Genomic DNA, 19,814 nt, shown 5'->3' with positions numbered 1-19,814 from the left:
ATAAAAACCTTAAACTTGTAACTCCCAATATGACATTACAGATAGTTAAAACCATTAGTCTAACATGAAAAAAATAAGGCAATTCCATAAAATAGTAGGGGTTCCATCCTATAGGAAGCCCAGATTGCAAGGTGCAGAACCCCCGGCAAGTTTTTCAATATGAAACTTGAAGACAAAATGTTTATTACCTTAGCTTTATGTTTTGGTTCTGGAATTTTACTTTCCTTTCTGCTCTGAAGTCTACTTTGTTTCAAGTCTCTTTCAATAGCCTGAAAATTTAGAGAACAAAAATCTAGCATTTAATGTTGATCAAACAATTTTACTTTCACAATCCCTGAGCTCACATTCACAGCAAGGTCTGTCTATATTATTCGACTTCTCAAATGAACCTGATGATTGATTTGAGAATAAAAACGTGCCTATGTAAAGGAAAGCTAACAACAGGCCACTAAACACGTGAGCACAGTGTCCATTAACTTGAAATATGAATACACTCAACACTGGCGTTGCAATGGGTAAAACCCTATAACGTGACAATATTTCTCGCTCCAGTCCAGCACACCCTAATCTAACTCAAGAGCGTTACGTTGACTGTAAGAGTCTTCCCTTAGGAGGCTTGTGATCGCAATCAGGAAAACAAAAAGGTACACTGTTCATGATAAAGAAAGGAAGGGGCTCGAAAAATCGATGGGCAGTTTGAAGGAGGAGGAGAAGCCTGCGGCAGCCCCGACAAGAATTTCAAAGGAACGGCTGAGAGGTGAACTGCAGATGCTGAGCCTTCTCGGGGTTCAGTCCTGGGCCCTCTGGCCCTGTCTTCCTCGATGCACAGGGATCTCAGCAATTCCCATGGACTTAAATGCCATCTTCAGGCACTGCCTCTGAAATCCGTCTCTTCAGGTTGGAGCTCTCCTCCCCCTCTGAGCTTCAGATGTACAGATTCAACTGCCTAGACACCATCTTCACTTTAATATTCATTCCACAAGCACCCACTCTGGGCCGGACTCCGTCCTACACGATGGACTGGGGCAGAGCGTGGCCAGAAGGTCCTGCTGAGAACTTGCCTTTTGCTGGAGTAATTGAGGTAATAAATTACACTAACTAGATAAGTTCAGAGGGTATTAAATGCTCTAAACAAAATAAAATAGGGTAATAGCACAGCAATGAGGACAGGATGAGAGGCGTGCTGGAGAAGCCTATATGGCATTTGATTTACACCCCAGAATGATGGTGGACCTGGCTTGTAAAGGTCTGGGGGACAGTGTGTTCCAGGCAGAGGCAGGATGCAATTTCTCAAAGCTTCCTGACACCATCTCCAAAGTAGGACTCTTGAGTGCCCCCCACTCTTCCGTACCTTGGTAAAAGACACTATTTCTTTCAAGCCAGAAACTTATGAGTCTCCTCTGTGTTTATATGTATGTTTTTTAAAAAGAGCATTAAAAATATATGTACACACACACATATACATACATGTATATATATGTGTGTGTGTTCGTGTGTGTGTATATATATATATATATATTTTTTTTTTAATGCTCTTTTCTCTCCACCCTTTTACATCGGGTCTCCATCATCTCTCCCTTAATCAATTACTGCCTCGTCTGTGTACCACACCCTGTGTATGGACTTCACATACCGCATCTGTCAGTTTGAATCATTACAGGTCCTTTGCCCTTCGCCCCTGGGAAGGGTGTTCTCCCGCTGTGCAACGTGATGCACTCTCAAACACCACTGTGACTTCTGCATCTTGCTTTTATCTGTGAGGTTGGCTGTCTCCATTGCATGAGGAGGGTCATATTGCTTTATTTCCCTTAAAATACAATTTTGTCAGACCCTAAAGCCCTATGTCACCCACACGGAGCGGAAAATTCAACCTCAGTCCACTTTAGAGCTCTTGGCACCGTCTCTCGTGAAGGTCCCTGGGCCTTTCACAAAGCTCAACAAGCAAGGAGGCTGCTGAGCCTTCCCTCAGCAGGGGCTCCTCTCACCTGCCCCCAATCCAGCCCCCGGTGCCCCTTGAAGGCAAAGGGGAAACACCACCCAGAAGAAACACAGTCATTTGAGAGCCACTGGATAATTCAGCTCTTCCCTACTCCTGCCGAAAAGGTAAGTTTGACACAGAAGAGAAATTAACCACCAGATTCCCTGACCAGTGTGTCTGAGACTGACTCAAACACCATCAGCAAATGCAATGTTCACACGCCCAGGGAACTGGCTGCGGCCAATTCACCAGCCAGCCGTGGAAAACCAATGCCGGGCCCCCCGCCCGCCCCCCCGACCATCTGGGCTGGAGCCTAGGTGTTGAAGTTTTTTTTAAAAACTTTCCAAGCTGATTCTACTGCACAGGGAGGAGCAGGAACCTGAACTGCAGCAAAGTCCCCCGAAAACGCAGCATCGTCTGACAAGAACAACCATCACCTGCACACGTGCTTCTTCCTCAGGTGCCTCTTGGTGGATGGGCCGGTCGCTCTTCTTCACCAAATAGGTTTTATGACTTATTTTTGAGTCCTCCTTCAACGCAAAATAGACACAGTCAATACAGGTTGGTTCTGTGTCAGTTCTGAAGGCCACTCACGGAACCCCAGCCGCTAGACCTGAGTGGGATCTAGTGAGGACGCTGGCTGATGGATCCGTGCGTGTGCTGGAGAGAGCTCTCTCTACCGCTTCATTTCCCTACAGCTGCCTTCGGTTCCCCAAGTGCTTCTTTCCTGTCTCTCTAAAAGGTCTGCTACCTGTCTTTCCTGGACGCAGGCTTCCGTCGCAGACCTGCTTCCTAAACACAGGGCTGATGACAGCACAAGACCCCACGATTAGTCCAGCCTCCTCTCTGGGGAGAAGCACCATCGGTCTGCCCCCTCCCAGGGCAGCCGGGTGTGAAGTTTTGTGTGGTCCTTTCAGACGCCTTCCTCCTTAGCTCTGCCACCCCAAATTCTACTCTTCTTCTCAGACCCGGTTTGGGCTCCCCTCTCCTCTCCCTTAAAAATCTTCAACCTGCTCATCCTGCTGATCTTTACTCCAGAGCACTCACGGGGCTTAATGAGATTCAGCCCTAGTCCATCATTGCTGCATACACGTGTGTCTCATCTTTCCAGCTATTTATCAGTAGACGTGCCTATGCTAGAAAAAGGAGAGGTTTTAGAACCAGATACTTAGTCTGCTTTGTATTTTGTTGTTGTTGTTTTGCTTTTTAGCTGCACCCTTGACACGTGGGAGTTCCTGGGCCAGGGATCGAACCCATGCCACAGCAGCGACCTCAGACACAGCTGTGACAATGCTGGGTCCTTAACCCGCTGAGCCACAAGGGAACTCCTAGTCTGCCCTGTAATATCTAAGCAATTTTCGATGAGTTATTTACTTCTGTTTGGGGAAGTAAAGAGATACATATGTGAAAGTTCTAGTTCAGAGCCTGGCACCTAGAATTGAATTGTACCATATGTTTATTTCATCTACATTAGCTCATCTCCATGCACTGAGGGGCGGAGGGGAGGGGGAGGGGGAAAGATGGATTTGAGCAGCGCGCGGGCAGTTCTTTGCAAAGAGTGTGCAGTTCAAGTGCGTGTGAGACGGAGGCCCACTCTGTCCTTGGTGGGTCTCAGTGCCCATAGGCCCCCACAGGAGAAACATTCCAGGGAGCTGAGGGCGTTCTTCATGTTTTAACAGGCGTGTGTTTTTCATGCAATGTGGTTGCCAAACACAGGTCAGCTGTCTTATCTAGAGCGCTACTGAAAAAGCAATGATCTGAAGGCTGGAAGGATGAGTTTCCAGTGCGGTGCTTTTAAAGAATTTTTCAAAAAGCATCTCAACTGCACTTAAATGTTTCCTTACATGGACTTTCAAACCATACCCCTGCATATGAGATGATTTTAATAGAGCTGAATTCAGTAAGTGCCTTTTTCCAACCTTCTGGGCATGAACTTCCTTTCTGCATCTAATCCGGTCCCGGAGTAAAGGAGTTTCTCAGTCAATACTTATTGACTGACTCATGGGGAAGATAAGCAACCAGTATTTTTAATAACAGCCCTCTTAATTGAGAATCTCAGGTAGACCCATCACCTGGGTAGCCTCAAGTAAACCATAATAAAACGAAGCTTCCATTAAATCTGACAGCTCTCCTCTCTAAGAAGTATTTGCATGATCAAGTTTATCTTTTCTATGAGAAGATCATTACTTTTGAATACCTGCTCAACTAGTTAGCTCTCAATCAATAGAACAAGATTTCCTTTCGGAGAATGAATTTATTTACCTCCAGGGCACACCCCATCTTCTTTCTAATTGCCTTCATGTCGCTGTGGTACTGTTGGCGTATTTGCTCCAACTGCTTCCAATATTCCTGGAAAGCAATCCCAAGCCCCCAAGTTTAAATGTGTGTGAGCAACTTGACAAAAAGATCTGTACAGCCTATGATTTTAGAGATGGGTGATAAATAGCAACGGAAAAGCTGCTGCTCCTGAAAATGATAATCTGCCCTACACTTTGGCTGTGGTACTTCACCCCCTGTGAGGATATGACTTCTTAAGGCAATCTCACTTTTATATATAACCCCAAGTCCATTAATGACACACTATGTATCTTACTTTTATGTATAATTCTATTATGGGTTGAATTTTGTCCCCCCTGCAAAAAGATATACTGGATTCCTAAGCCCCACTACCTCTGATTGTGATTTTATTTGGAGATAGTGTCACTGCAGATGTGACTAGTTAAGCTAAGATGTGGTCACACGGGGGTACAGTGGGTCCTTAAGACATATGACTGGCGTCCTTTTAAGAAGGTGGCCATGTGGGAGTTCCCACCCTGGCGCAGTGGAAACGAATCCGACTAGGAACCATGAGGTTGTGGGTTTGATCCCTGGCTTCACTCAGTGGGTTGAGGATCCGGCGTTGCCGTGAGCTGTGGTGTAGGTCGCAGACACGGCTCGGATCTGGCATGGCTGTGGCTGTGGTGCAGGCCGGCAGCTATAGCTCTAATCTGACCCCTAGCCTGGGAACTTCCATATGCAGCGGGTGTGGCTCTAAAAAGACAAAAGCCAAAAAAAAAAAAAAAAAGAAGAAGGTAGCCGTGTGAAGACAGATGCCCAGGGAGGACGTCATGTTCACAGGCAGAGGCTGGAGTCGCAGGGCTGCAAGCCTGACCACCCAGCAGAAGCCAGCGGGAGACAAAGGTTCCCCTCCAGCTTTCAGAGGGAGCGTGGCCCTGCTGACACCTTGACTCTGGACTTCAAGCCTCCAGAATTGTGAGACCATCAATTTCTGTTGTTTTAAACCGCTCCGTTTGTTGTAAGGCAGCCCCAGGGGACCAATACACATTCTGAAAATGTTGAGGGTGGACAGGCACTTTATCAAGCCGAGGTAAAGAGCCTGATGAACTCAGCTGCACTGCATTCTCTGAGAGGGTGAACTCACATCTCTGCCTCCCTGAGGTCCCAGTGTGGTGCGTCACAGCGGTGCGTCCCCAAAGTATTTGCTTAACGGGCTCTCCCAGGAGCACAGGACGTGCTAAAAGCAACACCTTGTCTCAGTAGAGGAGACAATGAGAGAAGCACTACGGGAGCCCTGGGCAGACCGTCCTGACCTGTTCCTTCGTTTCATTCCTCCTGAACTGCGGCCCCTGGAATCCAGGCTCTTCTCCGTCGCTTCTTGGCTCTTGCCTCTGCTCGTGATTTGGCTCAGCAGACGATGGACGAAGACCCTGTTATTTGAATGAAATAACCTAGAAAGCATATTTGCACTTTGGAAATGTGACTTGACCTTGACCTTGTCCTTTAAACAATAATTATATCATCAATCGCAATATTGGGGAGGTTTTTTTTTTTTATGAGCTGTAGCATTTTCTTAGTTTAAGTGTGAAACATTTAAAAAGCAAAGAAAATGAATGAAACTATTTGTCCATCAATAGTTAGTTTATGCTACCATGTGGGACACCTAGCTTCATTTTCTGAACTGGCAAATTATAACTGTGAAATCAAAGTTCTGCAAAAGTTCAGCAGGCCCTGGAACATGAGATTCAGTAGGGGAAGGGAACTAGAACTTTTGAGCAGTTTAAAATAAGAGCCATACACATAGGATGCATAGCCAATCTCCCGCAGCCTCAGAACTTTGACATTATATGTAAGAGTAAAGGTTAACTTTCATTTCAAATACAATACAATAGTCACTTTTTAAAAATGTGTAGAATTCTAATAAAATAGAATCAAAGAACTGCAGCACTGAAGGGGACTTTGAAGCCCATCTACAGCTCTTCTAGAAAAAGGAAGTTGAGGTTCAAAGAGGTTGCATGTCCTGCCTAAGGTCACCCAGCAAGTGATGGAACCAGGCAAGGGACTAGGCTTCCCACACCCTAAATGAAGCCTAGTCTCATTATTCTTTAGCTTTAAAAACTGGGGTGAGTGGAGGGCAGTCTTAATCTTCTTTGAGGAACGAACCTTGACTTAAAGATCCATGAATATTCGTGAACAGAGAAAGTGTTAGAACATTCCCGATGGTTTCTTATATTTGGTATCTTACTTACCAACTGCTTTTCCACTTTCAGCTTATATTGTTGAGCTTCGCGTTTCCTCTGAAGGTATTCAGCGGTCCTGAGGAAATAAAAATGTTCAGCCTGAACAGAAATTTTAACTCATCGCTGACACCAATTCAACGAGGGAATTTTCAGCTTCATAATGACATTCACAATTCACCTGCAATGTGCCAAGTTCAAGAAGCAGTTCAAAGTCACCGAATGTGTACACTGGATAAGAAGAACTTTGGAATCAAGAAGGCAGGGTAGTAAACTGGGGACACGGGAGAGAGAAAACTGAACAATAGGGATTTTCTTCAGGGCAGGAATTCGTCCAGTGCCCACGACCTGTTGAGGGGAAAAGAAAAAACCCGGAGAGGGGTCTCCTCATGCTGTGCGCAGGTGTCTAATCTACAGCCTCGTCACCCCAACTGGACTGACCTTTGCTTGTCAGTTTCCTGCATGACACCCTGAGCTCCTTGCGAGCAATGGGGCCCCACCCTTCACCTCTGCTCCTCATACAAATCCTTAACGAACAAAGAAACAGGCTTTAGCTGCCTCTCACAACGGTTAGGTGTCTTCAGCACAAGTTGAACTGGAGGCTAGGGGTCTAATCTGAACTGTAACTGCCGGCCTACACCACAGCCACAGCCATGTGGGATCCGAGCCACTTCTGCGACCTACACCACAGCTCACGGCAACGCTGGATCCTTCACCCACTGAGTGAGGGCAGGGATTGAACCTGCATCCTCATGGAGACTAGTCAGGTTCGTTACTGCTGACTCGCAACAGAACCCCCCAAATTAGTCAGTTCTAGTCAAACCATTTTCAGGTTTGCACCTATGTGTTCTCTCTCTCTCTTTCTGTGTGTGTGTGTGTGTGTGTGTGTTTCAGAATTTCCAGCTAAGGATTTCCATAATTACCGACTGCTAAATAAAAACTACCACATTTCAGATCACCGCATGAGCTGGGGGATAAAGTTCTTTGGAATGCCAATAAACTCTCAGGCTCCAAAGACAGAACTGTCATTTTAGAAAGAACGCCTTTAAGGAACATTGGGATGACCAGTCCCCAGTTTATAAAGAGACAAGTTAACAAATCAGCTGTTTAGAAACACGATGAAATGCCAAGCTAGTTAAGCTCTCTGGATCTTAGTTCCTCATCTATAAAATGGGCACAATACCAATCACACCAGAGTTGAGAGGATGATTCGAAGAGATGAGGTCTTTGAAGGGGCCCGGCCAGCATCTCATTCACAGACAGTGCTTGACTCAGGTGAGGGCTGACGTCCCTCTCAGACACCTACCTGGCACGTGTAACAACACATCCATGAGCAAAACCACTCAGCCACCTGGGGGCTGACCAACGGACACGCTCTCTCTCGCCCCTACCCCTGTACAGTTTCCTCTTCCTCCAGACAAGGACCTCAAGACGCGATTCCCATGAAATTGGAGCTCTGACAGGGAGAAAGCTGGGCAGGGGTTCTGACTGAACAACGAGGTAGGGGTGGGTACCAGTCACCAGAGGGGCCTCCTGGAGTACAGTAAGATGGTGGGCAGCAGCATACACGGAAGAGAAGAACTTTCTACCACTTTATGTGAGAGGTTGGGAGATAAAATCATACTTCATCAGAATAATGGACAGTTTGACAGCTCTCATATCTAGACAAATTGGAAGACACGTTCCCAATGGTTGAGAAAGGGAAAAGGGGGTTTTGTGGCTGCACCTAGTCATACGTCAAATATATGTCACTCATTAGTTGAGTCCTATATGAATATTACAGTATGAACTAATAGAACACATAACCTTTTTTTTTTGGTCTTTTTAGAACCACACTCACGGCATATGGAGGTTCCCAGGCTAGGGGTTGAATTGGAGCTGTAGCCACCAGCTTTACCCCACGGCCACAGCAACACCAGATCCAAGCTGCGTCTGCAACCTACACCACAGCTCAGAGCAACACCGGATCCTTAACACACTGAGCAAGGCCAGGGATCGAACCTGTGTCCTCATGGATGCTAGTCAAATTTGTTTGTGCTGAGCCACGATGGGAACTCCCCAGAACACATAACCTTTGAGGATCGTGGAGGTCGTGGAAAATGTATTAGGAAGATGGACAAAACCATAACGGCACCCAATATCTTCAAAATGAATAATCTTCCCATCACACGTTGCTGGAGAAATCATTCTTTTATCACTAGCGCTTATCTAATTTTCATTAGCTATCTGATGGGATCGCCATCACAAAGGCTCTTGTATTTTTCATTATTCATCCAAAATTTCAACAATAAATAACCACAGACTCCAAAAGTCAGCCAATTCCCAACCCTGAAAGAAAAAAATGTGATGACAAAAACTTATTTTTTAAAAAATGACTCTCAGGAGTTCCTGTCGTGGCACAGTGGTTAACAAATCCAACTAGGAACCATAAGGTTGCGGGTTCGATCCCTGGCCTCGCTCAGTGGGTGAAGGATCCAGCATTGCTGTGAGCTGTGGTGTAGGTTGCAGACGCGGCTCGGATCCCACGTTGCTGTGGCTCTGGCGTAGGCCGGTGGCTACAGCTCCGATTCGACCTCTAGCCTGGGAACCTCCATGTGCCGCGGGAGCGGCCCTAGAAATGGCAAAAAGACAAAAATAAATAGATGAATTAATAAATAAATAAAAAACGGCTCTCAGACTTAGGTCTTTAGTTCTGTAGGCAGGTGTCAAATATTCTGGACACAGAGCACTGACATTGACATAAAGAAACTATTACAGATCTGCAGAAATGCGTTATGGAGTAAATTCTCTGATGGCAATTATTATTTATAATAATTACATTATTTTCTTTCTAATACATCCACATTCTGAAAAATTCCAAGAATATGGATGCTGAACAAAACTTATTTTTCAATATGTCTTGTTATACTTGGATTACAATTGAAGCATTATTGACTAATGTCAATAACCTCTTTGGAAAATGATACATATGCAACTATTTTCGGGGGCAGAGCTCAGGAGTAGAGCATTTAACTGCATATACGACGGTTTTCATTACTCCCAGATAGCAGAATTTACTAGAAAAGAGAAAACCTAGTAAAAATTCAGGAATATGACTCTGTGCCCACAGTTAGACGATGACATGAATAGGATTAGCTGCATCAAACAGGAGATGAAAAAGTGACCAAGGAACTGTGCATTAGGGATTTCAAAAGGAGAATCTGGAAGTTCTTCCTGGAGGTTTTAGGAGAACTGGGGAGGATTTCGGAACTAATGTTGACAAACCAAGGCATTTTCAGAAGGCCGAAGCTGAGGCTAGACCGTGACATTACCGTTGGCCTGGAGGCGGACTGTGGATTTCTGCCAGGTTATAAGTCTCCTCAACCTCGGTATCTTTTTGAGGATCGTGGTGGCAGTTTGGTCCATGGGCTCTGTCCCTCAACCCGTCAAGTTGGGCGTAGAAATAGGCATAATGTCCACGCACTGCAGCAAGTTTGGGCCTTTCCACCATTGCTGTCTGAGGGATTAAAAAGAAGAGAGAAAAACGTTTTTTTAAGACATGATTAAGGAGTTCCCGTCGTGGCGCAGTGGTTAACGAATCCGACTAGGAACCATGAGGTTGCGGGTTCGGTCCCTGCCCTTGCTCAGTGGGTTAACGATCCGGCGTTGCCGTGAGCTCTGGTGTAGGTTGCAGACGCGGCTCGGATCCCGCGTTGCTGTGGCTCTGGTGTAGGCCGATGGCTACAGCTCCAATTCAACCCCTAGCCTGGGAACCTCCATATGTGGCGGGAGTGGCCCAACAAATAGCAACAACAACAACAAAAAGACAAAAAATAAATAAATAAAAATAAGGACATGATTAAAATCTATCATGATGGACAGTTTGATAGTGACCATAGCTAAGTCAAGGCATTGTTTTTGAGTAATCTTAGAATCCCCAAATCCTTGAATTAAAAAAGAGTTTATAGGTCTAAGTGCTGCAGCACAGGAGTTGATACTTTTGCTACAGTGTGAGTATGGATCGCATATATAACTGTATCGAAGATGCTCGGCAAGTTCAGAGATGGTGCTGTGGCTTAGCAGGTAAAGAATCCGACTAGTATCCATGAGGAGACCAGTCAAGACCCCGTTGCGAATCAGCCGAGAAAGGTCCATTTAACATTGTGACAATGCTGCCCACTTGACAGTTGCTAACAGAAGAAAACGAGAAGATCAAACCATTGGAAAGGCCTCGTGCTGGTAGCTGGAATATGAATAACCAAACACATGGTTAAAATGGAAATTCCCTCATTGGAAAGATGTAACATACTATATTCTTCAGTTCTTTTCAATGCTATGAAGTTCTTATATATATATATATATGTGATTGAACCACATGGAAATGTAGATATGTGGCCATCTTTAACTTACAAAAATGCTACTTTCACATACTTCTATTCAAATATTAAAGTAAGTGTATAAAATTTGGGTTACTAGTCTAAACACAAATTTGTATATATATTTTAAATTATTTATTCATTTATTTATTTTTGGCAACACCCATGGCATGTGGAAGTTCCTGGGCTAGCTGTGACATGGCTAAGTCCTTAATCAGTAGGCCACCAGGAAGCTCCTATATACTTAAAAATCTTCTAAAGCATAAAGCAGGTTTCTTAGCTTTACCATGTTTGCCTATGTACAACCCAGAAGGTATTACTAATTACTTGAAAAATGGCTAGAAATAGAGAAAAGGATTGGAAGGAAGGAAAGAGCTTCTTTAGGGTTTTCTCTAAAATCCCAGATGGTAATGAAAACATCAGAGGTGGTTCCTGTGGAAACTCATTCATTTCAATGCACTAGCATAAGCTTTCAAATCATTTTTTTTTAATGTCAATATGGGAGTTCCCACTGTGGCACAATGCGATTGGCAGTGTCTCTGCAGTGCCAGGATGCAGGTTTGATCCCCAGACCAGTGCAGTGGGTTAAAGCATCTGGCAATGGAGTTTCCGTAGTGGCTCAGTGATAACAAACAAGATGAGAATCCATGTGGACGTGGGTTCCATCCCTGGCCTCGCTCAGTGAGTTAAGGATCTAGCATTGCCATGCGCTGTGGTGTAGGTCACAAATATGGCTTGGATCTGGTGTTGCTGTGGCTGTGACGTAGGCTGCAACAACAGCTCTGATTCAACCCCTAGCCTGGGAATTTCCATATGCCATGGGCGCAGCCCTAAAGAGACACACACACTAAAAAAAAATCTGGCAATGCCACAGCTGTGACATAGGTTGCAACTGTGGCTCGGATTTGATTCCTGGCCTAAGAACTCCATGTGCTGTGGGGTGGCCAAAGAAGAAAAAGAAAAGAAAAAAGGTTTAACAAAACATTAATAAATTTTTTTAAAAGTCAATATGTTCTCCTAACTTCATCCATCCATGAGTCTTTTATTTTTTTAAGTTTTTCTGTCTTTTTGTCTTTCTAGGGCCGCACCTGTGGCATATATATGGAGGTTCCCAGGCTAGGGGTTGGATCAGAGCTGCAGGTGCTGGCCTATACCACAGCCACAGCAACGCCAGATCTGAGCAGTGTCTGCAACCTACATCACAGCTCACAGCAACGCTGGATCCTTAACCCACAGAGCAAGGCCAGGGATGGAACGCAAAACGTCGTGGTTCCTAGTTAGATTCGTTTCCGCTGCGCCACAGTGGGAACTCCTCCATGAGTCTTTTAGATGTTTTTTTATCTCGCACAGTTTGCTACAGAGTATTCTAAACCACAACATACTTTTAAAATTAAAGTTAAACCACATTCTATTAAATAAAGGGCAATAATTTAACTCGTAGTTTCAAAAATCTATCTATGCATGAACACATTTTCTAAAATGTCTACATAAAAAGTAAACACTTAGGGAATGTACTTTCAAATGGTCCTTTAACTATGCCACAAGCCTTTTGAAAAAATACAATTCTTCAATTAACACACGACAGTCATTTTTATGTACACATTTCACTAACATGAACTAAAAGATTCAACACTCTGCTGAAGTGGATTCAAATAATTGGCATAAAGAAACTCTGAGGAAAAAAATCAATGATTATATAATAAAAATTTCTCAAATATAATATCAGAATTAAGAACACGAAATGTATAATGTTTTCTGCTGCTCTGTTTACTTGACCTATATAGAGAAACCTTATTTATTTAAAGAAATTAAGGATTTCCCTTGTGGTGCATGGGTTAAGGATCTGGCATTGTCACTGCAGCAGCTCAGATTCCTGCAGTGGCGTGGGTTCAATCCCTGGCCTGGGAATTTCGACATGCACTCACCCCACCCCCCCAACCCCACCAAGAAAAAGGAATTTGAATTATAAAAAGAAAACTAAAACTAACATCTAGACTACTTAGAAGAAAATACGGCATTGTTTAAAAGTAACATCTAGACGTGGTCCCATGATGTACCATTTAATGCTTATTACAGAATTTTATCACAAGCACAAAACTAGTGAATGCCAAAGAAATGACCTTGCACCTGGTGAACTTGTCGAGAAGGTCTGTAGAATATACCATCTGCTGAAAACCAGAGGAGAGTTTAGCGTGACTTACAGATATGGGCTTCTGGGCTCCAGCTGGTGGTCTCCATTCGTGTCTACAGAATATGTCCTTCCTTTTCTTTGGCACTGATAGCCTTGATCCTGGTGGGCACTTTCCCTGGAATCTCACTCTCTGTATTCCAGAATCTTATTGAACCAAAATAAAACAACTTCATTTTTTTTTTTTAATTTCCACATCTTTAACATATGCTTGTGAGCGTGCAAGCACAAGAGGCACTTCATAACACAGTAAGTTCACTTTAGCCAGTCACATTTTTTTTTTTTTCTTTTTTGGCTGCCTGGCGGTACATGGAGCACCTGTGGCAACACTGGATCCTTAACCTGCTGGGCCTGGCTGTGGATCGAACCTGCGTCCCGGTGCTCCAGAGAGGGTGCTCATTCCATTGCACCATAGCAGTAACTCCAGCCAGTTACGTTTATACCCAAGGACAAAAGTGCTGGTGGAAAATCACTGTGCAGGGTTTTTGAATGGAGGAAACCTTTCTTTCCAGGGTTGCTTTACATATTGCTAGTAATATACAACACTACTTTTAAAAAAATTAGGAATTATGCTATTTACAGAAACAATATGCATAACATAATGGCATATTTAGTAATTAAATTAATAACTACACTAATTTAATGACAAGTAATTAAACATAGTCAACAGAGCTTGGATTATCAGGCCACTTCGTTCATGTCACATTGTTTGAAATGGATGGACTGGGTCTTTTACTATGTTTGTGGTCATCGCCTTTGAAATGTGTTCTTGTTTTCCTATATGTCCTGTATCAGAAATGCACACAACGCACTGTCATCCTCTACCTGCTACTTTCTAAACGTTCTCAATCTAGACCAATATATAACAAGGCCAAACCAAATGAAACCTGGAAGAATCATCCACTCACTTTGCCTTTAGAACTTTGCTCAGTTTTAGTGTCTCCATCACAGTGGGTAGTATTTTCTCCACCCCTGATTCCTTGGAGAGATTTTCTACTGCTCATCCTTGAAGTTCAAACATTGGTTATAGCTAAAAATCCTGCTATCTTATTTCACGGTATCAACTGACTTAGTACTTTTCCTCTCCATTAATGTCTGTCTGCCTCTCTCTCTCACACACAAACACACCCACACACACACACACACACACACACAGTACTTGTTCATGAGATTCCTGATACCACCACTAAAACTGCTTCTCTAGTTACCATTACCAGAAAGTGTCACCTGCTTTTTGGGAGGTCACGTAGTAACTGTTCTCCCGCTGTTACTGATTAGGTCCAAGATCCTAACTTCGGCTCCAGTGGACCTCTGCAGGAAAATTCTAAATTTCAAGTCCACCCTCTCTAGTTCAAAAAAATAAGCTCCTCTCCTGATTCCATGTCTATCTGTGAACCCTCTCTGATTCCTTCTTTCTTCTCTACACAAAAGTTAAGTTTGGATTCCACCTCTTCAAGCATCTCTTTATCAGCAAGTCCACTGCTTCACCAAGTTTTCCCAACTATGAGAAGAGAGGAGATGAATCCTCCAGGTCATGCCTGAGTGAGACATTCAGGCGCACCCACTGGTCACTGCTCGACAAGGCGATTTTTCTCCTGCTTATACTGCTCACGTTTTAAAAATGTTCACGTTCAATGTATTTGGAGATACTTCCCTGCTGATGTGGTCAACCATATGAGTTTGGGGTTGGTAGATGCAAACTATTCCATTTAGAATGGAAAAGTAATGAGGTCCTACAATCCAGCACAGGGAACTATATCCTGTCTCTTGGGATAGAACATGTTGGAAGACAGCACAAGAAAAAGAATGTTATCTATGTGTGTATAACGGGTCACTATGTTATACAGCAGAAATTGGCACAACTCCGTACATTGACTATACGTTAATAAAATTAAAAATTAAAAATCACTGCACGAGACACATGTACTGAATGTTCTCTGATTGCATGGTTCAGCCGTTCTTACCTGGGACCACCCTTCCAGCTGGTTGAGAAGCGGACGCTCTTGCTTGATGGATGAGCGTGTGAGTGAATTCTTCCCGAATGACCTAAAACCGAACACGTGTCAGGGTTCTGCTCGTCAAAATCGCTGTCAAAATCCAAACAGAACTGCCTCAAGACACACCTCAGGAGTCAAGTGGTTGACAATGAGTCTCTCTAGGAAGGGCCTTCTCAAGATGGAATTGATGGATGGTCGATCTCGGGGCGATACTTCAAAAAGCTGGGATATTAAGGACTGGAGGTCACGGGAAAACCGTGGAGACACTGGGGCAATGTGCGCTCGACAAATCTTCAGCACCAGCTGGTGTAGGTTGTTACCTTCAAACTGGAAGGACAAGGAAGAATGATCCTAAATCAGAGACAAATTCAGTACCAGTACTTACTGCCAAGAACGAAAGAGTTTACAGCTTCAGTTAGAAACTCTGTGGTCTACCCTGAATTGCCCTCATCAATTAAATGTTTTCGAGTAGATATTGTAGGATATTGTATTCAAGGGGATGTCATGTTATTTAAAACAAGATTTTTTTAGTTATAACTTTTTCTTGTTGTCAAAATATTTACTCATTATAAAAAAACTGGAAGCAGAGTTCCCGTCGTGGTGCAGCAGAAACAAATCCAACTAGGAACCATGAGGTTGCGGGTTCGATCCCTGGCCTTGCTCAGTGGGTTAAGGGTCCGGCTTTGCCGTGAGCTGTGGTGTAGGTTACAGGCGCAGCTTGGATCCTGCTTTGCTGTGGCAGTGGTATAGGCCAGCAATTATATCTCTGATTCGACCCCCAGCCGGGGAACCTCCATATGCCACAGGTGCGGACCTCAAAAGACAAAAAAATAAATAAATAAAATTTAAAAACTGGAAGGATCAACAGATGAATAGATTATGAAGATGTGATACATATATACAATGGAATACTACTCAGACATCATATATACAATGGAATACTACTCAGACCTAAAAAAGAACAAAATACTGCCATTTGCTGCAACATGGATGCAACTAGAGATTCCTCGTACTAAGTAAGTGAGAAAGAGAAAGACAAATACCCTATGATATCGCTTACTGGTGGAATCTTAAATATGAATGAATGCGTTACTTTGCTATAGAGCAGAAATTGGCACAACATTGTAAATTAACTATACTTGAATAAAAAAAATGTTTTAAAAAACCTGGACGGTATAGGAAATGATAAGCAAGTCAGGCAAATTATGTATAGTTTCACCACACAGAAGTATATTTTTAAAGTCTTTTTTAAAATTTTGTCTTTTTTTTTTTTTTTTTTTTTTTTAAGAACACATATGGAGCACACAGAGGTACCCAGGCTAGGGGTCCAATCGGAGTTGTAGCTGCCGACCTATGCCACAGCCACAGCAACATGGGATCTGCGCCGCCTCTGCAACCTACACCACAGCTCATGGCAATGCTGGATCCTCAATCCACTGAGTGAAACCAGGAATTGAACCTGCATCTTCTTGGATGCTGGTCGGGTTCGTTACCCGCTGAGCCACGACGGGAACTCCTCCTTCCAATCTTTTAAAAAATAATGTTGGAAGTTTCCATGTGGTGCAGTGTGTTAAAGATCCAGTGTTGCCACAGCTGTGGTGCAGGTTGCACCTGCGATGTGGATTTGGTCCCCAGCCTGGGAACTTCCACGTGCCACAGGCGTGGCCAAAACAAGTAATATTTAATTAATTAATTAATTTAATTATCTAGGCCATGCCCGTGGCATGCAGAAGTTCCCAGGCCAGCGACTACACCTGTGCCACATCGGTGACCCAAGCCACAGCAGTGACAATGCTGGATTCTTCACCAGTAGGCCACCAGTGAACTCCAATAATGCTTATTTTACAGACTTGAGATCATAATGACTGGTCCCTGGTAAGAAGCCTGGGCACTGCGTCCCTAATGAACTTCTCTGCTAGATGATATTTCACATGGATTGTCACAACTTATTGCTGGAGAATCAGTGCAGCCTGTGTGATTCTACGGGAGAGGTTCTTGGAAGTGTGTGCCTGGTCTCCTCATGCATCCTTTCCCTTTGCTAATTATGTACATTCACACACGATTTATTCTTAGTGGTAATATGCTAACGTGCTCCAAAGTGGATTTTGTACTTCATAATATAGCTTGGACATCTTTCCATGCCCGTATATATAGATCTCTTGTTCTTTGTAATAGCTCATCTATATAATGTTTAACAATCTAATAACAGCATACATTAACCTTTTTCTCTCAGGGGTTAACTTCATTTATACAGTTTCAATAATTTGAGATTAATCTGACTATTAATATACTTACAGGATGTTTGAGTGTGCAGAGCTCATATAAGACACAGCCAAGAGACCAAATATCCCTGGGAAAGATAAGAGTTTCCATGCAAAAAAAAAAAAAAAAAAATCAATAATTCTCAATTAAAGCCTTTATCCTTACAGCACCTTATATTTGTGTATCTTTCAATTTTATATAGGTTGACCAGTTTCCACAAATGCTTTCAGATCCATTATCAATTTTTACTAAGACTAGAGGTAAAATGAAAATTTGAAAATTTTTTAGTTTGTCAAAATCCCAGCAGAGAAAAGGTGTACAAGCTTTGCTACAATCTGATGGCCCGAGATTTACTCCAACTTCACTCGATGAGCTCAAAGAAAGTGTGTGCGGGCATGGAATTTCGAGCAATTTGGAGGGGGGAGGCAGAACTCACACAGGGATTTGTTTTCCTTTGAAGGGTAAAATCTGGCTGATTTAGAAAGGAAAATTCTAGTCAAGGCTATTGACAGAACCAAGGTCAGATTAAGGGACAAACAGTATTTGGTACTCAATGAACTTGAAAGAATGTTACTACCTAGGACTAGACACTTGATCTTGAGTACTTTAGAATTTTGACGTGATGGGTTTAATAAGAAATTACCTTATAGAACAAAAAGCATAATTAAATCTAAAAGACCAAAGGAAACATAAGAAGCGGGCAAGAGGGCGGTCAGAGTCAAAATAATCAGGATTCAGTCGGGTGGGGTAAACGGGGGCACCATTTAGCCATTTCTGCAGCCCTAACGCTTGCTTCCTTTGAGTGTGTGCAGGAGCAGCAGAGACCAGGAAGAGCAATCCTAGAACAGGTAGGAAAGTGCTCCCAGCGGAGGTCGAGAGTCTCTCCAGGGTCCAGAAACTCCCTGCGCACTTCCCACCGCCAGACCAAATTGACACTGAGTTTTGTCTATACCGGGTCTTCCTTGGGTCCAGACTCCTCCTCTGTCCCAGACCACCCTCTGTAGCCAGTGTGGGTGAATCCAGTTGCCTACAGGGGTGTGGCAGGGAATTAAGCCGCCTGGGGCTGGGTGGGAACTTCTGCAGGGCTTATACCATCCTGTTTACGGTGGGGACTGTGGTGAACCTGCTCGTGGCTGCCCAGCTGTATGAAAACGTGCCCTCTGGGTAACAGAAGCTGATGACTAGTAGAAATTCTTAAGCCTTATTTATAGAACAACAGATCAGGGAACAGTTTGTTCAAACCCCTCTGCTTAAACTGCCTCCACTGATTAAGCTCATTTTAGTTATTTTTCTTTTCTTTTTCCTCTTTCTTCAGTGATGTACTCTCCAAGCCTCGTGCAGTCTAGGTAATATATCATAAACCTCCTTAACTGTCCCCATGGATAACACTGTGGATAGATGGGTCACTAGAGCAACAGGGGTTTAAGAAGCTTTTCAGGAACTTGGAGTCAGTTCTTGTTCAGGTGGAACCAGCTAAGACTTGTTGGGACACTGGCCCTAGAATTGGACCTGTGAAGGTGTCCACTGAATGAACTTTTGACCTCCGAGGGCCAAAAACGCCACCCTCAGGTCATGCTAAACACCTGCATTTTTGAACATGCATCCCACAAAGAAGCAGGTAACTCCGATACGTCTGCACAGACCACCAATTAATTGCCTCACTACCTCCAATCCTCCTTCCCTCTGCCTCAGACCAGCTGGCTTCTTTATCCCATAAGTATCACCAGCCCCTCGCCTTCCAGGAGGCAGAGCTAAGACTTGCTCTCTAGTCTCCTCACTTGGCTGCCTTGGGAAAAAAAAACTCTTTGCTGCAAACCTCAGCATCTCCGTGTCTGGTTTTCGGTACATCAGGCAAAGGAAACTGGTTTGGTAACTCTTAGGATCTTCCAATTATCCAAAGCATCAAATCAACATATTTAAATGTTGACTCAAATTCTTAAAAACCGGTACAAGGAAACAAAGCAATGCTGTTGAGCCCGGGGTCTCTGCAGCGCTGTTTCTGCCCTGGACAGCCCGTCCCTCCACCCAGGCTACACTGGCTGCGTTCCTGCTCAGCCTGAGGCCAAACCCCTTCTCTGGGTCAGAGGATATCACCCCAAAATGCCGTCTCCTTTATTAGGTGGAGAAATGTTCACTACTCTTTTTTAGGGCTTTGCCTTCCATTTCTCTCTAAGTCAAACAGTCAAATATCCCTTGAATATTATCCTAAACAAATGGTGAACTCCCAAAAGGAACTGTCTTTCTGCAAGGCCAACTAGTTCAACTGGCAGCCAGCTTTGAAAAGTGAGAACTTTTTCCTTTTCTTTCCATGGAAGTAAAAATGACCTCATCTTCATTTTTTCTTTTTATTTTATGGCTGCACCCTTGACATATGGGAATTTCCCAAGCCAGAGACTGAATCCAAGCTACTGCTGTGGCAATGCTGGATCCTTTAACCCACTGTGCCAGGCCCGGGATGGAACCCAGTGCCTCTGCAGGGACCCCCAGCTGCTCCAGTTGGATTCTTAGCCCAATGCACCA

General features: G+C 43.8%; 2 protein-coding genes across 8 annotated transcripts in view; both read right to left on the bottom strand.

Moving 5' to 3' along the window:
- The window catches only part of CKAP2 (cytoskeleton associated protein 2), a 327,617-nt gene that overhangs the window by 238,232 nt on the left and 69,571 nt on the right, over nucleotides 1-19,814 (bottom strand). The window lies entirely within an intron of this gene.
- Nucleotides 1-19,814, bottom strand: part of NEK5 (NIMA related kinase 5) — a 60,977-nt gene that overhangs the window by 22,626 nt on the left and 18,537 nt on the right. For all 7 annotated transcript variants that reach the window (XR_014819353.1, XR_014819352.1, XR_014819354.1 and 4 more), the window contains 10 exons: nucleotides 17,328-17,382; nucleotides 15,159-15,359; nucleotides 15,000-15,081; nucleotides 13,049-13,182; nucleotides 9,804-9,988; nucleotides 6,505-6,571; nucleotides 5,569-5,685; nucleotides 4,241-4,327; nucleotides 2,416-2,508; nucleotides 189-269 (listed from right to left, as the gene is read on the bottom strand). Coding sequence is in view for 4 of the 7 variants with exons in the window: in XM_084981605.1 (XP_084837731.1) it covers nucleotides 189-269; nucleotides 2,416-2,508; nucleotides 4,241-4,327; nucleotides 5,569-5,685; nucleotides 6,505-6,571; nucleotides 9,804-9,988; nucleotides 13,049-13,182; nucleotides 15,000-15,081; nucleotides 15,159-15,359; nucleotides 17,328-17,382 (1,102 nt within the window). In the remaining 3 variants the exon portion in view is untranslated. The remainder of the gene's footprint in view (nucleotides 1-188; nucleotides 270-2,415; nucleotides 2,509-4,240; nucleotides 4,328-5,568; nucleotides 5,686-6,504; nucleotides 6,572-9,803; nucleotides 9,989-13,048; nucleotides 13,183-14,999; nucleotides 15,082-15,158; nucleotides 15,360-17,327; nucleotides 17,383-19,814) is intronic.

Source organism: Sus scrofa, chromosome 11, assembly GCF_054392235.1.
Source record: "Sus scrofa isolate SSC_HxYL_T2T_F1_AM1 chromosome 11, Sscrofa_HxYL_maternal_Yorkshire_Landrace_v2.0, whole genome shotgun sequence".
Lineage (NCBI taxonomy): Eukaryota > Metazoa > Chordata > Mammalia > Artiodactyla > Suidae > Sus > Sus scrofa.
This window is presented reverse-complemented; position numbering and strand designations above follow the sequence as displayed.